Source organism: Neofelis nebulosa, chromosome 4 (assembly GCF_028018385.1).
Source record: "Neofelis nebulosa isolate mNeoNeb1 chromosome 4, mNeoNeb1.pri, whole genome shotgun sequence".
In the NCBI taxonomy this organism is placed as follows: domain Eukaryota; kingdom Metazoa; phylum Chordata; class Mammalia; order Carnivora; family Felidae; genus Neofelis; species Neofelis nebulosa.
Genome location: NC_080785.1, coordinates 16,766,208 through 16,782,853, shown reverse-complemented (window position 1 = coordinate 16,782,853; position 16,646 = coordinate 16,766,208). Strand labels below are relative to the sequence as shown.

The window sequence follows — 16,646 nt, the reverse complement described above, 5'->3', positions numbered from 1 at the left end:
AGCACAGAGCCCCATGCGAGGCTAGAACTCATGAACCACTAGATCATGACCTGAGCTGCAGTCTGACGCTTCACCGACTGAGCCACCCAGGTGCGCCCCGGGTGCCTTTTTAAAATATTTTTCAGACCTGAGCTGCAGTCTGACACTTCACCGACTGAGCCACCCAGGTGCGCCCCGGGTGCCTTTTTAAAATATTTTTCAGATCTGTATTGTCCAATGGTGGTTCTTTCATGAATGGTCTGCTTCCACCTTTTCTATGTTGGTTTGTTTTTCCCTTTTAATTCATTGTGCCAGTTGCTGTGGCAACTAAATTCTTTCAATGCATTATCTCATCTAATGCTCCCAACATTTGTCCCACTTCATGGGTGAACACACTGAGCCTTTGGGAGCCTATAATGAGCCAACAGGTCTTCTGCTTCCTCGCTGATTCATTCCTTCTTTCACCGACCTTTCTTTGGAGGAGAGCTCTTCATCTTCCAGACACTTTGTGAAGTGAGTTAATAGAGCCAAGTATTGGGGATAAAATTAGCAGAAAGATTCAGAAGAGCACCGGGGGTTGTCACAACTCTGTTGCATCCTACTTATAAATTTCCCTTATTCTTTGTTGTTTTTCCCTGTCTAGAGGTAATAGTGACCCAGGTATAATCAGTCAGTAAATAGTGATGCCATTTGCTGATACAAGGTTTAGAAAGAGTGGATGTATCTGTATATATATTTGCCAAGAGAGGTAGTATGTGACTGACAGTAAAAGATACCAGAAAAGGATCAAAGGGAGTAATTTGGAAATAATGCAGAACTCTGTAACAAATTACAGTCCATCAGATGACAGCAGTATCAGCAGAAATAGTTCAAAAGCATGTATGCAAGTAAACTTGGCTTTCATTTTTTCCATTTCATATTATCTGATAGTCCACGACCAGTGTTTATGCAATTAACTAAGATCCTAATGTTAATTCATTATTTATAGCATTTTAGTCCAAACAGCTGAGCATTTCTTGGTCTTTGGTTAATTTAATCAAATTTTATGCAATTATACTTTAATTAAAAATACATATGCATAAAGTGGAAATCCTGATATTTAGATCAAATGAATTTACAAGATTAAGAGAAATGCAAACAGCTAAGTACAGACCTGGGTTGGAAGCATAATTTAAAATAATTTCATCCTATTCTCTTTTTCAAAGAAGGTAGCCAGCACCCAAGAGACAGGAGTTCTCAATATCAGTGAGTGGTAACAGTGAGATTCAAACTGAGACCTTGTACAGCTGGGCCTTTCACTGATCTTTACTCCTAACTTCACTCAAGTACACCCTGGTCTTCTAAACTCTCATGAAGTTTTCCCAACAAAACCTATAAACCAGTCGTCAAAACAGCTAACACAATTTTTAAAGTTTTGTTCCATGAGCTTTGCAATTCTGGCAGCCGGATAAAAGTCCCTGAGGGCTATATTCTTCTGTAAGCTTTAGTGGAAATTCAATTTCTTTCTTATTAGTTATTAATAGAAAAATATTCACTTGTAATTCCAAAGTCCTGCATTCTACCACAAACCTTTCTTTCACATAATAAACAAATATAATGAAAAAGGAAAAAAATGCATTATGTCTTTACAGGGCTCATTTCCCCAAGTAAGAAAGAACACTTCTTTCTTCTTTACTATTCTATGTTTCCCATTACTCTTTTCAAACCAACAATTTTCAATTACACAAAAATTTTAAGTTCACTTTCTCAACAATAAAATTTTAGTTCCTTACGACTCAACGCCTGGCAACGGTGTTCTTTTCACAGAACATAAAGACAATTTTGACATTTAAACCGGTGGTTCTAAATAGCCATACAAAGCAAATTTTAAAAAGCAGGAAAGAGGTGCCTGGGTGGCTCTGTTGGTTCAACGTCTGACTCTTGGTTTTGGCTCAGGCCACGATCTCATGGTTCATGGGTTTGAGCCTGCTTTGGATTCTCTCCCCCTCTCTCTCTCTGCCCTGCCCCGCTCACAAACACACACTCTCTCTCAAAATAAATAAAATAAACATTAAAATAAATAAAAAGCAAGGGATATTCCAATGTGTTTATTAATTGTCTAGTTTCTAGAATTTTATCCTCCACAACTTGATCTGAATTGCAGGCACACCCCAGAGATATCGTGGGTTCGGTTCCAGACCACTGCAATAAAGTGAGTATCACAATAAAGCGAGTCAAATGAATTTTTTTGCTTCCCAGTGCATATAAAAGTTACCATTTATACTATACCGCAGTCTAGTAAGTGTGCAATACCATTATGTCTAAAAAAAGTGCATACCTCAATTAAAAATTACTTCATTGCTACAAATGCTTACCATTATGTCCACTTTCAGCCAGTCATGTTCACTGATCACAGATGACCATAACAAATATAACAACAAAGTAGTCAGAAATATTGTGAGAACTACCACAAAGTAAGCAAATGTTGTTGGAAAAATGGCGCCTGGGTAGGGTTGCCACAGACCTTTAATTTGTATATAAAAAAAACACCAAAAACACAGGGTCTGTGACGCCCCATAAAGCAAAGCATCAGAAAACAAGGCATGCCTGTATTTGCTAGCCTACGCCAGCACCAGACAGGTGTTTCACCATCCCCATTCTCACGCACCAACAATCCCCTCCACCATACGCGCTCTTCTACAAGACCAACTTGTCGGACCGACTGGTCTCTCCCACAGACGCACCTCCCCCACACTCAGACCTCCCCCCACACAGACACCCCCTCCGGAAGCACTCACGCACATTTACCCTTTCCCTTCCCTCCAACACACAAATAAAAATCGACGCTGGGAATCATCATAAAGTGGCACATTATACCAAAGTTCAACCTGCATAGCCAAGCCCAAGCCATTAAAACCAACCCCCTTGAAAGCCATGTTAACTGTCAACTGTCTCACAAGGGACAGGCTCTTTCAAACCTCTCCTTGTAAATTCAGGCACGGGGGCCTCCTTGGAAATTCGGGCCTCCTCAGGCTGTCAGACTCAACTTGGAAGCCTTCCCCAGGGAAGGGCAGAACCCAGAGATCTGAGGAGCACACTCACTGCAAATCTGACTTGGCAGTTCTCCTCTCCCAGGTAACACAGGTCTCCTGAGACGTTGGTCTCCAGCCACAGGTGCTCTCCATTCACGGCATTCTCCTGGAAGGGAAAGACCCACCTGATTTCAGTTTTCTATTCAGGTATGAAAGGGGGAGATCTCAAATTTAGATTCTGGAGGCAAGAAAGTAAGTGAACCCGCACAGTTTAAACACCTCTCATTTTACCCCTGAAAATACTGTTGGCATTGATCCTACCAAAGTTCTAGAAACAGAATAAGGTGTTTGGGAAAACTTTGTCTGAGCCATAACTAAAATGGACATTAGGTCTATAAATGCTTTATCCAGAGATGTGGTAATCTGTGAAACATATATTAAACAAATGAGGAAAAAACTCCCTCAGATTGTTCACTGTAAGGCCATATTTATCTAGGCCCAACACTGTAGATTCCATGACAATTGAGACTAAAATCCTATTAAAAGTTGCCTTTACTTAGCAAATTAGCTAAGAAGAAGGATAGTAGTATTAAAGCACTTTAAAGACTGAAGACATATTTACATTTATATCAGTAATGGGTAAATTATATTCTAAGACAGAGACTTCTTAAAACTTAATTCAAGTCACTATGTACTCAAAGCATAATAAATTCCTACTAATTCACACTTGTCCTGCTTCAGTAGGGCCTTCGCCCATAGAATTCTAGATTTCTCTAACTGAATGATTTCCCTGCTTCCAAAAATAGCCACGTACTTCTGATGGCAAACAGACATGCTGTGCCAGGCGACACCAGCGCAACAATCTGATGTTCAGGAACGCACAATGTTTCGTTGGGGTCGGGGGAGGAGTGGAATATTGCTTAAACAGGATGATGAATAGGATTCCATATTCCTTCTTCTGGCACACTACCTTGGAAACATAATGGATTTATGTATTGTGTATTTTGTTCATTGGCTTGAAAAAGACCCTGAGCTCGTAAGGAAAGCACTGTATTGGCTTAACCATAAAGAGATGACGTCTACTGATCTTACAGGAAAATTGCTCTTGTTTTTATCTGTTTCATCAGCGGGGCATGTAATCGGCTTCCGTGGGAGATGCTACAGACTGAATTGTGATTCCCCTCAAATTCGTATGTTGAAGCCCTACTCCACGGTGTGATGGTATTTGAAGATGAGGCCTTTGGGAGGTAATTGGGTCACGAGGACACAGCCCTCATGATTGGGATTAGAGTGCCCTTATAAGAAGAGACATGAGAGGGATCTTTCTCTCTCTTCACGCATACACTGGGGAAAGGTCATGTGGAACACAGCAAGAAGGCAGCCGTCTACAAGCCAGGAAGTGGGTTCTTATCAGGCACTAAATCTACCAGTGCCTTGATCTTGGACTTCCCAGCCTCCAGAACTGTGAGAAATAAATTCCTGTTGTTTAAGCCACCCAGGCTATGGTGTTTTGTTAAATGACTTTAATAAGGAGCGTTATAGAAAAACCAAGCAGTTTAGAACTCTGTCTTGTATGTGAGTCATCTTTATAGTAACCGACTCCAGAAATGTCCACATGACAGCCCTCTGAATCCCAAAGCTGAACGCGAAGTAGCAGAAATGTACACCAAGGAGAAAAAAAAATAACAAAGTGTCATCTATTTCTTAAATGTATTTCTTCAGATTCCAATACTTTTCCTTTCAGATCCTATAGGCTCAAATGATTTTCAGGTAAGAATAACCAATGGTTATAGGTGCTTCACAATCCAGGAAAGGTGACACCAACTCTCAGAACACTCAAGGAAAGTGAGGGGCAGGAAAAATTCACAAGCTATACAGATATTGAGGGATCACGAACAATGGACAAGGAAACTCTCGGGGTGGGGGGGGGGGCAGGGGTGCCCTGCATATCTCAGAGTGCCTCAAAACCATTCTAAAAAAGAAAGCAATGTTAATGAGAATCATCACCCTCCATGTCAAAGGGTGACTAATCTTTTCACCAGAACTTTTTCTTCTCTATTAGTCATTTTTTCCTGTAGAAAGTCATGTTCATCATTTTTTATGGAAGTCAATGGGAAAATGGGATTCCCCTCATAGTCAATCTTGTAGAAAAACAACAGAAGGAAGAAAAGAACACCTATAGGTTTAGACCCTAAAAATTTTCAGATAGGAATGGATGAGGACAGTATATATACATTTATCTTATACATACATATATACATGAATACATATATATATACACACACACACACACACACACACACACATATATACATGCAAACTAAACATGTAATTATAGCATGAAATGTTAGGGAAACCAAAAATGCTAAAATCCTGCCAAAAGTTTTAGAAAGTGACGAATAATATGTTACAGCGGGTCATATGGTCAAAAGTCATTGATAACAAACACCAAAAACTAGGCTGGCCAGAAATTAATTTCTGGTATGTCAACAACAGCAGGCAGGAACAGTCAAGACCCAGGGACTCAGATTTGCAAGCACCCCACTAACTCACTGGGCTGGCAGGTAGGCTTCCTCTGGGCTAGGGGCTATTTGCCCCCTGAATACATACCCAGCAAGCGCTCAGAGCCTTGCTGATAAACCTTGACTCAGAGTCAGGCACAGCAGGGCTGCTAGGATTAGCTCACCTCACTTGCAGTGGAGATGTGATTAGAAAGACTGTCCTTTGTAAGGGAAGAGGGAAAAAAAAGACTAGAGGCTTCCTGCCACCGTGGTTCTGACCTGCTGGTTCTCAAGTTTAACTGCTCATTAAAATCACCTGGTGAGTTTTTAAGACTACCTGGGTACCACCCCCAGAGAGTCTATTTTAACTAACATGAAGTGAAACCTAGACATCATGAGTTTTCAACGTTCTGAAGTGACTCATGTGCATAGAGTCTGAGGCCCCGTAATCCAGTGGACCCTATCCTACCCCATCAACTTATCAAATAATAGATTCTAGAATGTGTCTATGACTGATCTATCAGACTTGATACTTTTCTACCCTTGTACAGTCACCAGAGAAAAAAGGTAAGAGAAGAAGGGAGATGAGGCATAAGGTAGTCCAGAGAGATTTTAAGCAAATAGACATGAAACTATGGATACATAGTGAGAAGGCTCAAGGTCAACAAGATAGATCCTGGGGATAAGGGGAAAGTTGTCAACACATAAGCCTTTAAAGAAGCAACAGAATAAATTAAAATTTCATACACTTATCTAATAATCACACTTTAGGAATGTACCCTAAGGAAATAATCCTAACGGCAAGGAAAAACTATTTACATTAAGAAGTTTATTTCTACCTTGCAATAATCAAAAATTGGAAATATCACAAATGCCCAGTGGAGAAGAATGTTTAGTAGAATATACATGATATGCAATATTATAAAGTCATCAAGAAGTACAATTATGAAGATTGGCCACATGGAAAACTATATGATGTAAAGTCAAATAAAAATAAAATTCAAAACTACCTGTATATTATGATCACAACTCTATATACAAGTAAGAGCTGAAAAAATTATAATATATCCGTAGTTTGATTTCTGGACCCACACATTGCTTTTCGTTATTTCTACTTGTTCTTTTCCTTTACTGGCAAAGTTCAAAAAAGAGTTTTATTTGCTGCCTCTACTTCCTTTCTACTCATTACTTCTTGAACCCAATTCCATCAGGCTTTCTTTCTTCTCATTCCACTGTAACTACTTTTGTCAAGATCATCAGTGACTTCACATGGCTAAATCCAGTGGCTGATTCTCAGTCTTTATCTTAATCAGCAGCTTTTGACACAGATGATCATTCCCTTCCTTTAGGGACACTTGCTTCCTGGAAACCCTATATACTCCTTTCATGTTTTTGTTGTACCTCAATGGCCACTCCATCAGTCTTCATCCTTGGACCTTTCCCAAATTCCCAAACTCTAAATATTAAGAGTGCTCCACAGCTCGTTCTCAGATCTTTACTCTTCTCCATACACCCAGTCCCAAGGTTATTGCATTTAGTTCTCATGGTTTTAGATTCCATCAATTAATTGTGATCCCCCAAATTATTCATACACTACAAACCCCTTCTTTGAACTTCAGATCCATAAAAAAAAACCTGCCCTCTCAATATCTCCACTTAAAACCAATAAGCATCTCAAAATTTTAGTGGCAAACTCAGTTTGTGATATACTCCTTAAATCTGTTCTTACCCTAATCTTCTCCCTAAATTTTCAGCAAATGGTATTTCCATTCCTACAGCTGCAAATATTTGCTAAAAACATTGGAGTCATTCTAGATCTCTCTTTCTCATTCCTATCCATCAGCTAATGTTACTGACTCCAGTTTCAAAGGGGGTATGAAACTCAGTTACTTACCATTTCTACTTTACCACCTGATCCTCCATAATCTCTGGCTTCGAATGTCCCAATAGCCCATCATCAAAGGCCATTCACTGTATATGATGTTTATTATATCTGAATTGTTTATTCCTCTCCATTCTGATTCTGTGTGGTTCATTTCTATTCACTTTCTGGTCACCAGATCAAGTGTTACTTCCCCCAAGAAGCCATCAGTGACCCCAAAGTCTAAGTCAAGTTATTTTGTTAGTTTCTCTCATAAAACCATATTCCCTTTCCCTCTGTTGGCAACTATCCATTAATTGGCATAATTATTTGATTAATGTTTCCTCATTTACTAGATTCTAAGCTCTATGTGAACATTGACTGTCCAGCACTTGACTAAGAGTCTGGAAAATAGATGACAAATAAATTTTAGGAATTGGAAAGATTAAGAATCAATGAATAAATGAATGAATGCACATTTTTGTTATATGCAATTCCAAAAGGTAGAAAGGGATAATCATATTTATCTGTCCATTAGTCTGGAATAATAAACTGTGATAAGTCAACATGGGTGCTTAATAGAAACATGACAGTCTTGTAAAATCACAAACAGAAGAGAAGCCTTTAAAAAAAAGTCATATGAAACAATGATGAAGCATACCTTTTGCTACACTACATTTTTCCCGTGTCTCATCCTTTTCTTGCACATCTATCTTGTCTGATGCTTAATAAAGTACATAGTAAAGAAGTAAACTTACCCAAAGGGAAGTCTGGCCTTGGCCCTCAATTCTAGGAAGGTCATCTCTCTAAGTGCTTGGAATGTCCTGCCTGATAAGAGTATCCGTTTACCTTAGGGCCTTGGGACATGCCAGATGGTCTAAGAGAACAATGACTTATGGTGGGGCAGAGAGCCATATATCAGCTCAACCTCCAGAGAAGTTTGAGATTAAGGTCAACCATGTAGGAATCGGCCATGTCTACATGACCCCCTGTTAATACTCTGGACGCTAAGGTTCAGATCCGTTGGCAATATGCTATATGTATTGTCACTTATAGTTGCTAGGAGAGGTTAGCACTGTCCACAAATACACTTGAAAGCCCCACCTGTGAAACACTCCTGGGTGCTGCACCATGTACCTCTTCTGTACGTAGGGCCTCTCTAACTCTCCTTAACCTCAGTTTACTCACCATTAAAATTATAATAATAATTGTACTTCACTCACAAGATCATAGTGATATTTAAATGTGAAAATGCATAAATTTCAATGCCTTGCACACAATAAGAAGTTAAAAGGTGTTCAATACAGTTTGTATTATTATTGTTGTGATTACTTTTATGAAACTGAATAAAGGAAACCTCATTTAAAATGGAATCAGGAGGCCTGATGGTCACTCTACCACTTGCATGAATTGCAGACCCCCAAAAGGAAGAGACTTACCTTGCATTCTCAACAGGAAGAAGCCTACATTACCACTCCAGTGGGAGGAAAGAATTTCTTCTTGCCCAGCAACAAGCTCAGCCAATATGAAAATACCACAACTCAGCTAACAAGAAGTCATCATATCCCTGAACTCTCACTTTCCTCCAATGGACTTCCATTCAAAGCAGCCCCTCCCAACTTCCTCCTTTCCTCTATAAAGTAACGTTCCTTTCCTTTGATCTCCAGACTCACCTATGGTTAGCCATAGTTTACATGTCCCAAGTTGCAATTCTTCTGCTAGTCACAAATAAACCCACTTTGCTGGAAAAATAACTGGCAGTTGTAGGGTGGACACTTTCCAGTTTTCCTTCCCTTCTAACCCACAGATGTTAGCATTATCCAAGTTTCTCTCCTTGGTCTTTGTAGCCAAGACTGCTAGCCATTCATCAAAATTATTATTTTCTTCTTCCTGGACACACAGCTAGAACATATAACCCAGCCTCCTGTGTACTTAGATGTGGCCATGTGACCAAGATCTAACCAATGGAACATAAGCATAAGTGACATGTACTGTTTTCAGACTTGGCCAATTGAAACCTCCCACATGCACTCCTCCATTCTCTTTTCCCACACTGGATACTTGAGAAGTGAACCTCTGGGATGATTTCAGAAGCCATCTGGTGAAGATGTAAGAGCAACTATCTGGGGCATTGAATAACTGGGGAACAGGACCCACCTCCCACTCAACCTACCCGGAAGAGTCCTGGTCTGTTACGTGAGGGAGAAATATACTTCTATAGAGCAATTACAGGTCTATTTTATTTACTGCAGCCTAGTCTACCTCAACTAATACAGGCCTCCTATTTTTGTCTGGATTTCCTTTCATTATCTACCTGTACCCCCGCCCCCCAGCTACTTATCATGTACTGGAGAGCATGTCTAATCTGAGTCCTAGTTTCTTCTGCTCTGAACTCGTAATTCTGACATTCTCCCTGATATTTTACACTGCTGCAAAATTAATTCCTCTAGAACATAACTATGATTACGCCTCTCTCTCTTGCTCAGGAGGCTTAAATATGCCCTGTTATTTATAAAATGAAATCTGAATGTAATCTCACATACTAGACCTTCCATTGATGACCCCAATCTACCCTTAACCTTCCTTGTATTCATCTTTGTACACTTTCTTTATTCTTCTTTTTTCTCTAAATATAGCCATATCTTCCTTCTTTTGTGCCATGTTTTTTGTTTAGTCCATTCTCCTCACCCAGGAGCCTCTTTCCTTCTCCTCTACACAACCACCTTGAAATACCATCTCAAACAATATACAACTCAGAGAATCCATCTGTGCCAGACAGAAAAAAATAAATAGCTCTTGACCATTTCTAAATGAACATAATATTTCTTCTGTATTTGTGAGTGCTGAGACAAATTTCATGATATACATACATACAGATTGATCTGTATATAAAGACAGATCTAACTACCTAAGAGTAGAGATTCATCTAGGTAGATACAGAAATAGATTTATACATACATATATGATTCCTTGGTCTCAAGTTCTACTGAAGTCCTAGTAATGGTTATAGGTAAAAAGATAAAAATGTATGTATTGATACGGAGGAGTTTACAGACTATGAATAATACAGATAGAGTATACTGACACTAGAAGAAAATAATCTACACAAAAGGAAAGCATTTGCTTATAAAAATATTCTGAAATAATAAGAAAGTTATAAATACATATCTCATGTAAACGTCCTTACAAATTCAGAAAGGAAAAGAAATCTGGACTATCTCTCCCTAAAAATCTCCAAGATAATAATAGGTAGTTGTCGTCTAAGATGGTTTAGATCTGTGCTGCCCAATAAGCATATGGCTATTGAAAACTTGAAATGTGGTTAACACTAACTGAGATGTGCTGTCAGTGTAAAATTCACAGCAGACTTTACTCACTGTGAAAAAAAAAGAATGCAAACCATCTCGCTGATAATTTTTGTACTGATTACATATTGAAATGGTAATATTTTTGATTTATTTGCTTAAACAAAATATGGTACTAACATTTTTGATTTTTAAAAAATTTAAAAATTTTTCTTTAAATGTGGCTACTAAAAATTTAGAATTACTTTATGGCTCACATATGTTTCTTTTGGGCAGTGTTAGTTTAGATAAGCACTTACTTAGAGGCAGAAATTTAGACTTGGATGTTTCTCAGTGTCCTGTGAGATTATAGGATTCTATGATATCCCCCAGGAGCCAGCGTGACTGAATTTAAAATTCTCACAATTTGGGGAAATAAAGGACTAGTGCAGGTGCATGAAATCATAGCATGAAGCTATGTCTGTCCCACTACTAACAGGGTTGACCAGGGGCAAGACCTCCACTGATTTATAGGAAAAATTTATAGGTCGTTAGCTCCTCATGACCTCTCAGCCATCTGACACCTTGATTAACCTGACTTAACAGTGTTTGAAATGGGGCTAGGAGTGGGAAAAACACTGAGGTGAGAGTCCCTCTCAGGGACAACACCCAAACCTGAAGGTACAAGAGCTGAAGCCTGACGGCACAGGACTGTTAGGACGTGCCACCTGAAATAAGACTGAAATGAGAACACACGCACGCACACATACTCACCTGGCTCCTCCTGGCTCTTCATTCAAGGTTTCTAAAGATAAGATGACCTAGTTTCATAACCCAGTTTAAACCAATCTCGCACAAAGACTCTGTTTCCCTAATCTTGTCCCTGAACCAAATGGTGAGGTGGTGTATAACTATGTTATGTTTCTACCTGCCTAGGAGAAAGCACTTCTTTTCTTAGCATCATCAACTAGAGGAAAGAAAATGTGGTCTGGATTTAGAACCTGGCTTTGTTTGTGTTGAAGCTATTTTCCATAGCCCTCAGAACTGGAGGAAATTTTCAAAAGAGGAAGGGAAAAAAAAAAACGAACTGAAATTAAAATCGATGTTAAAACCAACATGCCCTTTAAGAAAGATCTGGGTGGCTTTTCCACCATTGCTTTGAAAGTTGTTTTAGGCAGTGTAATGGGCAAAAGCAAATTATACAACAGCAGAGACAGAGTAAGGCCGATCTCCTATGCTCCCTGCTATAACACTGAAAACAAGGAAGAAATCTCTTAAATCCAAATTAAGTCTCCACTGTGGAAAAGGCATGTGACATTTAAGAGAAGACACACATTATCTATGCAACAGACACACTTCTAAAGGGGCTCACTCACTCTAAACCAGAAACTTGGATTCCAGCCATGGAGATGAGATTTTTTTTTTTTTTTTTTTTTTTTTTTTTGCCTTTTTGAACATTACTCCCTTTCTGGCAATTTAGCTTATTTTCCCCCAAAAGTGGCTTCACTGACACACATGGCATGGTGTCCATGGGAGCAGCCCCTGCAGGTTGTCACCGTGAAGGTGAAAGAGGGTAAGTTGGGAGGAATGAGATCAGACCACTGCTGTGCTTTAAGACTTAACACAATGCACCATACTAGGAAGGAAATTTTAAAAGATTCAAATAGCATAAATGTATTTGTTTTTCAAGCAGGCTATGGACTCTTGCCTACCAAGCCTTTCAAGGAACTGGAGATTATCTGAGTGCCGGTCAACTCCCGGTGAAATATCCCCTTCTCACTGACTGAACGGAAAAGCTACAATCAATTTGTCCCCTAGCATCAGTATCCAGACAGCGGGTAGGCCCACGAGGCCATCCTCTCCACTGTGAAGAAGAAAATCTAAGCAGAAAACATTGCCCCTCCCTTCAAGGAGCCTGAAATCAAACTGAGGACCTAGAATTTAAAAAGCGACTAAATACCACCAATTTGGTTCTAAGGTTTATAAGACAATGCACCGCATGTAGAGATATTGTGAGGAAACAAAGCAAAAAGTGAATAAAATAAACAGAATTAGTTCAGCTGAAAAGATAAGCATGACCTGGCAGAGAGCCAGAGGAAATCTCTACAGGAAACAGCAATTTCCACGTGTCTACTGTTGTCAACCGGAGGCTGGGGCGCCATTCTGAAGACACGACTACTCCCCGCACATCAACGTTCAGGCTTCTATCCCAGACATGCGTGGAGGGGCAGGCTCGTGCTCAGGCGGCAGGAGTGAATGTTGATGAAGGGTCACCGAGAAAATGAGATCATGTGAGACAGGGAATCCTAGACGTCATAATAACTATTTGAGCAAATCACAGCAAGAGAGAAGTTTTAGGACCTTGAGGAACAGCTAAAAATAAGAGAGAGATAGCATGTATCACTGAGCAGGGAAATGAGAACATGAATACTTGACAGAAACTATTAAGTTTGTGTACCTAACACGTAAAACTGACTCCTGCAACAGTATACACCTGGCCGAAGTGCACAGGTGCCTATGGTCTGGGCTCACCAAGCCAGTGCCCTCCTGCGTCTCAGGCACCCCCACAGCAGGTTGCTCTTCAAAGCCCTTTGCACAAAAAATCTTTAGGAAAGAGCTGTGCCTCTTTGAAAGACTTTGGCACATATATCAGAGTCAAAACAAGGGCCCCTTTGGGATTCTAGAACAGGTAGGAAACATAGGGACTAAACTTTTAATTCCAGCTTTAATTCAGCCTGATTTGTCTTGCATCTTCTGATGCTCCACGAACAACTTCTGTATCTGTTTTCTGACTGGTGACACGCAGAGAGGGGAGTTGACCTAAGTCAGGGGGTCATGGTCCTACAGGACTTTGAGATGACCCTGGTCCCCCTAAACCTGCCTCCTCATTTGGGAGACTCATACAAGGCTCCAAGTCAAAAGCAGAGTTCAGTGAATAGTAAGAGTGAGTAAGTGAAAATTGATCCTTTCAATGACTTTAGTCCAGAAAAGTGGGCTGGTAGAGGGAACAGACAGTCATGCCGCTTTTCCACAGGGAGCCAGGCAGGGCTTGGGACGGGGGAATGGCAGGACTGGTCAAGCCAGTGGCCCGGGCTTCCACTTTCAGCAGAACAAAGAAAATCCTGGCTCAGCAACTTGAACAGAACAGCAAACTACGGTGACCTAAATGAAACTGGTGAAAAGCATGTTTGTTAGGAAAAGCCAAAAACTGTGAAGCAAGGGCAAGTCTTAGCACAAAAAAAAATTAAAAAAAAAAAAATAAAGGTGTCTAAAATGTTTTTAACAACCTGCTTCTTCCTCCCTTCTGAGAAAAATGTTCTTCATGATCATAACAAGGAATTGTAGTGTTGGTCACTGTTTGGCTTCTGTTCACTAATAGCAATAACAGCCCATAGTTGATTAATTTTTTTCAGAGTCAACATCTTTCCAGCTCCTTACATGTCAGATCTTCAAATATGCCCTCAGATGGAGTGTCTAAAGAGGAGGATTTCAGTGCTCTCTCCGTTGTTAAACATCCCCAAAGTGTTTCCTGCCATGCCATGATTTCACCAGGGCGCCATGACAGGGCACCCACAATCAAAGGGGACAGAGGAAGAAAGAACTTAGTTCCTACTCTCTCTTCCCCCGCTGTGTAGTGCAGCCTCCTACCACTAGCCCAAAATACCATTTTGATGAAATATTAGAGTGCATACATCTCTACAGGAATCAGAAAATAATACCTTCTTGCCAAGCTTCGGCTCAAGCAGGACACTTCTTTTTAAAAGCCTTTTCTGGTAACTATTTCCACCATCAAATAAGGATGGAGCATCCTTCCTGACACTCCCTGATGCTGGGCTCCTCTATTCTAGGTATTTTTGCTGTTGCTTTCTTCTCTGCTGACTGCATCCTAAGCTTCTGGAAGGCAGAAACCCCATTTTCCTCACCTCAGAATCCCCAGGAAGCAACAGAGGCCCTGGCACAAAGCAGGGGCTCAACTGGGTGATGAATTAATGAATTCGTTGATTATTTTTTTTTTCTGATTAAATAAATCTGCAGGCTGCACAGTTTACAAAGAACTTGCACACTTACTTCCACATCTGATCCTAATAACACCAGGAAGTCCCCCTTGGGGAGGGGCCACAATTGTCCCTATCTGTAGATGAGGATGCTGAGGCCGAAAGAGATCAGTGACTTCAGTGATGTCACACAAGGGGCAAAAGGATTTAATGACTTTTTGCCATCTAAATGATTTAACCTCTCCCTCATTAGAATCTTGCCCCCCATAGGGTCCTGCTACTTTAGGTCAGAAGACTGGGTATCATGAATGTGAAACTAACTGACTTGGGTCCCTGATTCATAACATTCTCATCATTAGTCCAGGAAATGTTGTTCTTTGATCTTCTTCACCTGCTTGTTTACACATTTAATTCTTTTTAATTATGTAAACACTGGTACCAATAAATTCTATACTCTCTCATGGTTTAAGAGTTTATTAAGTAATTTTCCTAGAATAAAGGGAAATTCCAGGAAAGGAGCATTCTTCCTGAGTGCCCATTCAGCACGCACAGGCGATACTGGAGCATTCTCAGGGCTGTATCAAGGAAGAAGCTGCATCTCAATTAAGTCCAGTCTTCTGCCTAGTACTTCATGAATGCAGGCAGCCTACATTGGCATGTGCCCAGAATGTAAAATAAGAATGTCAGTAAGTGTGTTCTTGGGAGAGACAAAGAATTGTTTTAATATAAAAGGACGTTAAATCATGACATATGGGCTAAAAATAAAAAATTAAATGAATGAAAAACAACTCTTCTCCTTTCCCCCATCCCGCCATGTGCTTTCATATGGGAGAACGTGAATTATCCCCATTGTTCAACTCAACTGAAAAATGCTAAACAAAAATCACCATCAAGACCAAACTGGAAGAATTTCAGGGCAGCCCTCCTCCACCTTCACGCTGTTCCCTATACTCATTCCTTCAGGAAGAGACAAAGCCTTTCAGGCCACAGTTATAGATGTTTTCACCAAGAACTTGAGTCACTGAACACCCTCAATAAATGTATTCTAACTAGCTTAAGAATTTCAGAATGCAATCTCCAGCTCAAGGTAATAGTTTCTGTGGATGCGTTTTTGGTTAAAATTGGCTACTATACCCAAACCACTTTTACAAGACCAATCTACCTTTGTGTTAGGGGAAGAAGCATATCAGACAGGAGGGCATGAAGTACCTAAAACATAAAGTGAAGTCATCTTTTGTCAGGGGGGAAAAAAAGCACCAAAAAAGAAAAGAAGGTAGCTTGATCTGAGGAAATCAAGCTTAGATTCCAGGATGTTGCTAAGGGGACGCTCTATTCATCATCAACTTGGCAAGAACCAATAAAGCATGTGCACAGAGGTACTTTTCATCGCACAGCTGCAAACCCAGGCAGTAACGCTTCAAATGATTCATGAAGTTTTTATTTTAGTCTGAAACACATCTGATTTCATATAAAGGAACTATGTTGCCAGGAGTTTGAGAATGGAGCTCTGGCCTAGGTATCTGAAGATTGATCAGTGAGCAATACTGAAAATTATTAAGTCTTGCTTTGTAGCCATAGGGATCCTAAGAATGAGAAAGACACACATGCAATTGAATTATGTTTAGATGAAAAAGCCAACACCTACACTCCAGTCCAGAGTCGCTCTGGGCTCCTTCGCTGGACCATTTGCCACAGGAAGGCTGAGGGGATGTGCAGGAGCCAGGTGCTGCAGGCCTGCCCGGGAGATTGCTTTCCTGCAGCCAGAAGAAAAAACACAAAGAAAAACCAACATCAGAAGGTAAACAGAGCTAAAAATTTCCCCTGGAGTAAAAACAACGCCTGAGTTAGTCTTCTGCATGCAAAAGCCTTCGCAAATGTATTGGAGTCTATGTCTCTAAAGTGTATGGTGAAGATACTGGGTGGCAAGTCTCAAAAGACAGGGAGATTGAGGGGACCATTTGGGGGCAATGTTGCTTCAGGACCAGACATGGAATTTCTAGATGCCCCTATTCAGG

The 16,646-nt window shown here is 40.2% G+C and overlaps 1 protein-coding gene across 12 annotated transcripts in view; it reads right to left on the bottom strand.

Moving 5' to 3' along the window:
• DGKI (diacylglycerol kinase iota) overlaps positions 1 to 16,646 on the bottom strand; it is a 452,201-nt gene that overhangs the window by 281,391 nt on the left and 154,164 nt on the right. For 11 of the 12 annotated variants that reach the window (XM_058724155.1, XM_058724161.1, XM_058724154.1 and 8 more), the window contains exons 2-3: positions 16,277 to 16,385; positions 3,061 to 3,156 (exon numbers count right to left, since the gene is read on the bottom strand). In XM_058724155.1, coding sequence (XP_058580138.1) covers positions 3,061 to 3,156; positions 16,277 to 16,385 — 205 coding nt within the window. The remainder of the gene's footprint in view (positions 1 to 3,060; positions 3,157 to 16,276; positions 16,386 to 16,646) is intronic. The other variant, XM_058724158.1, reaches the window with a different exon arrangement.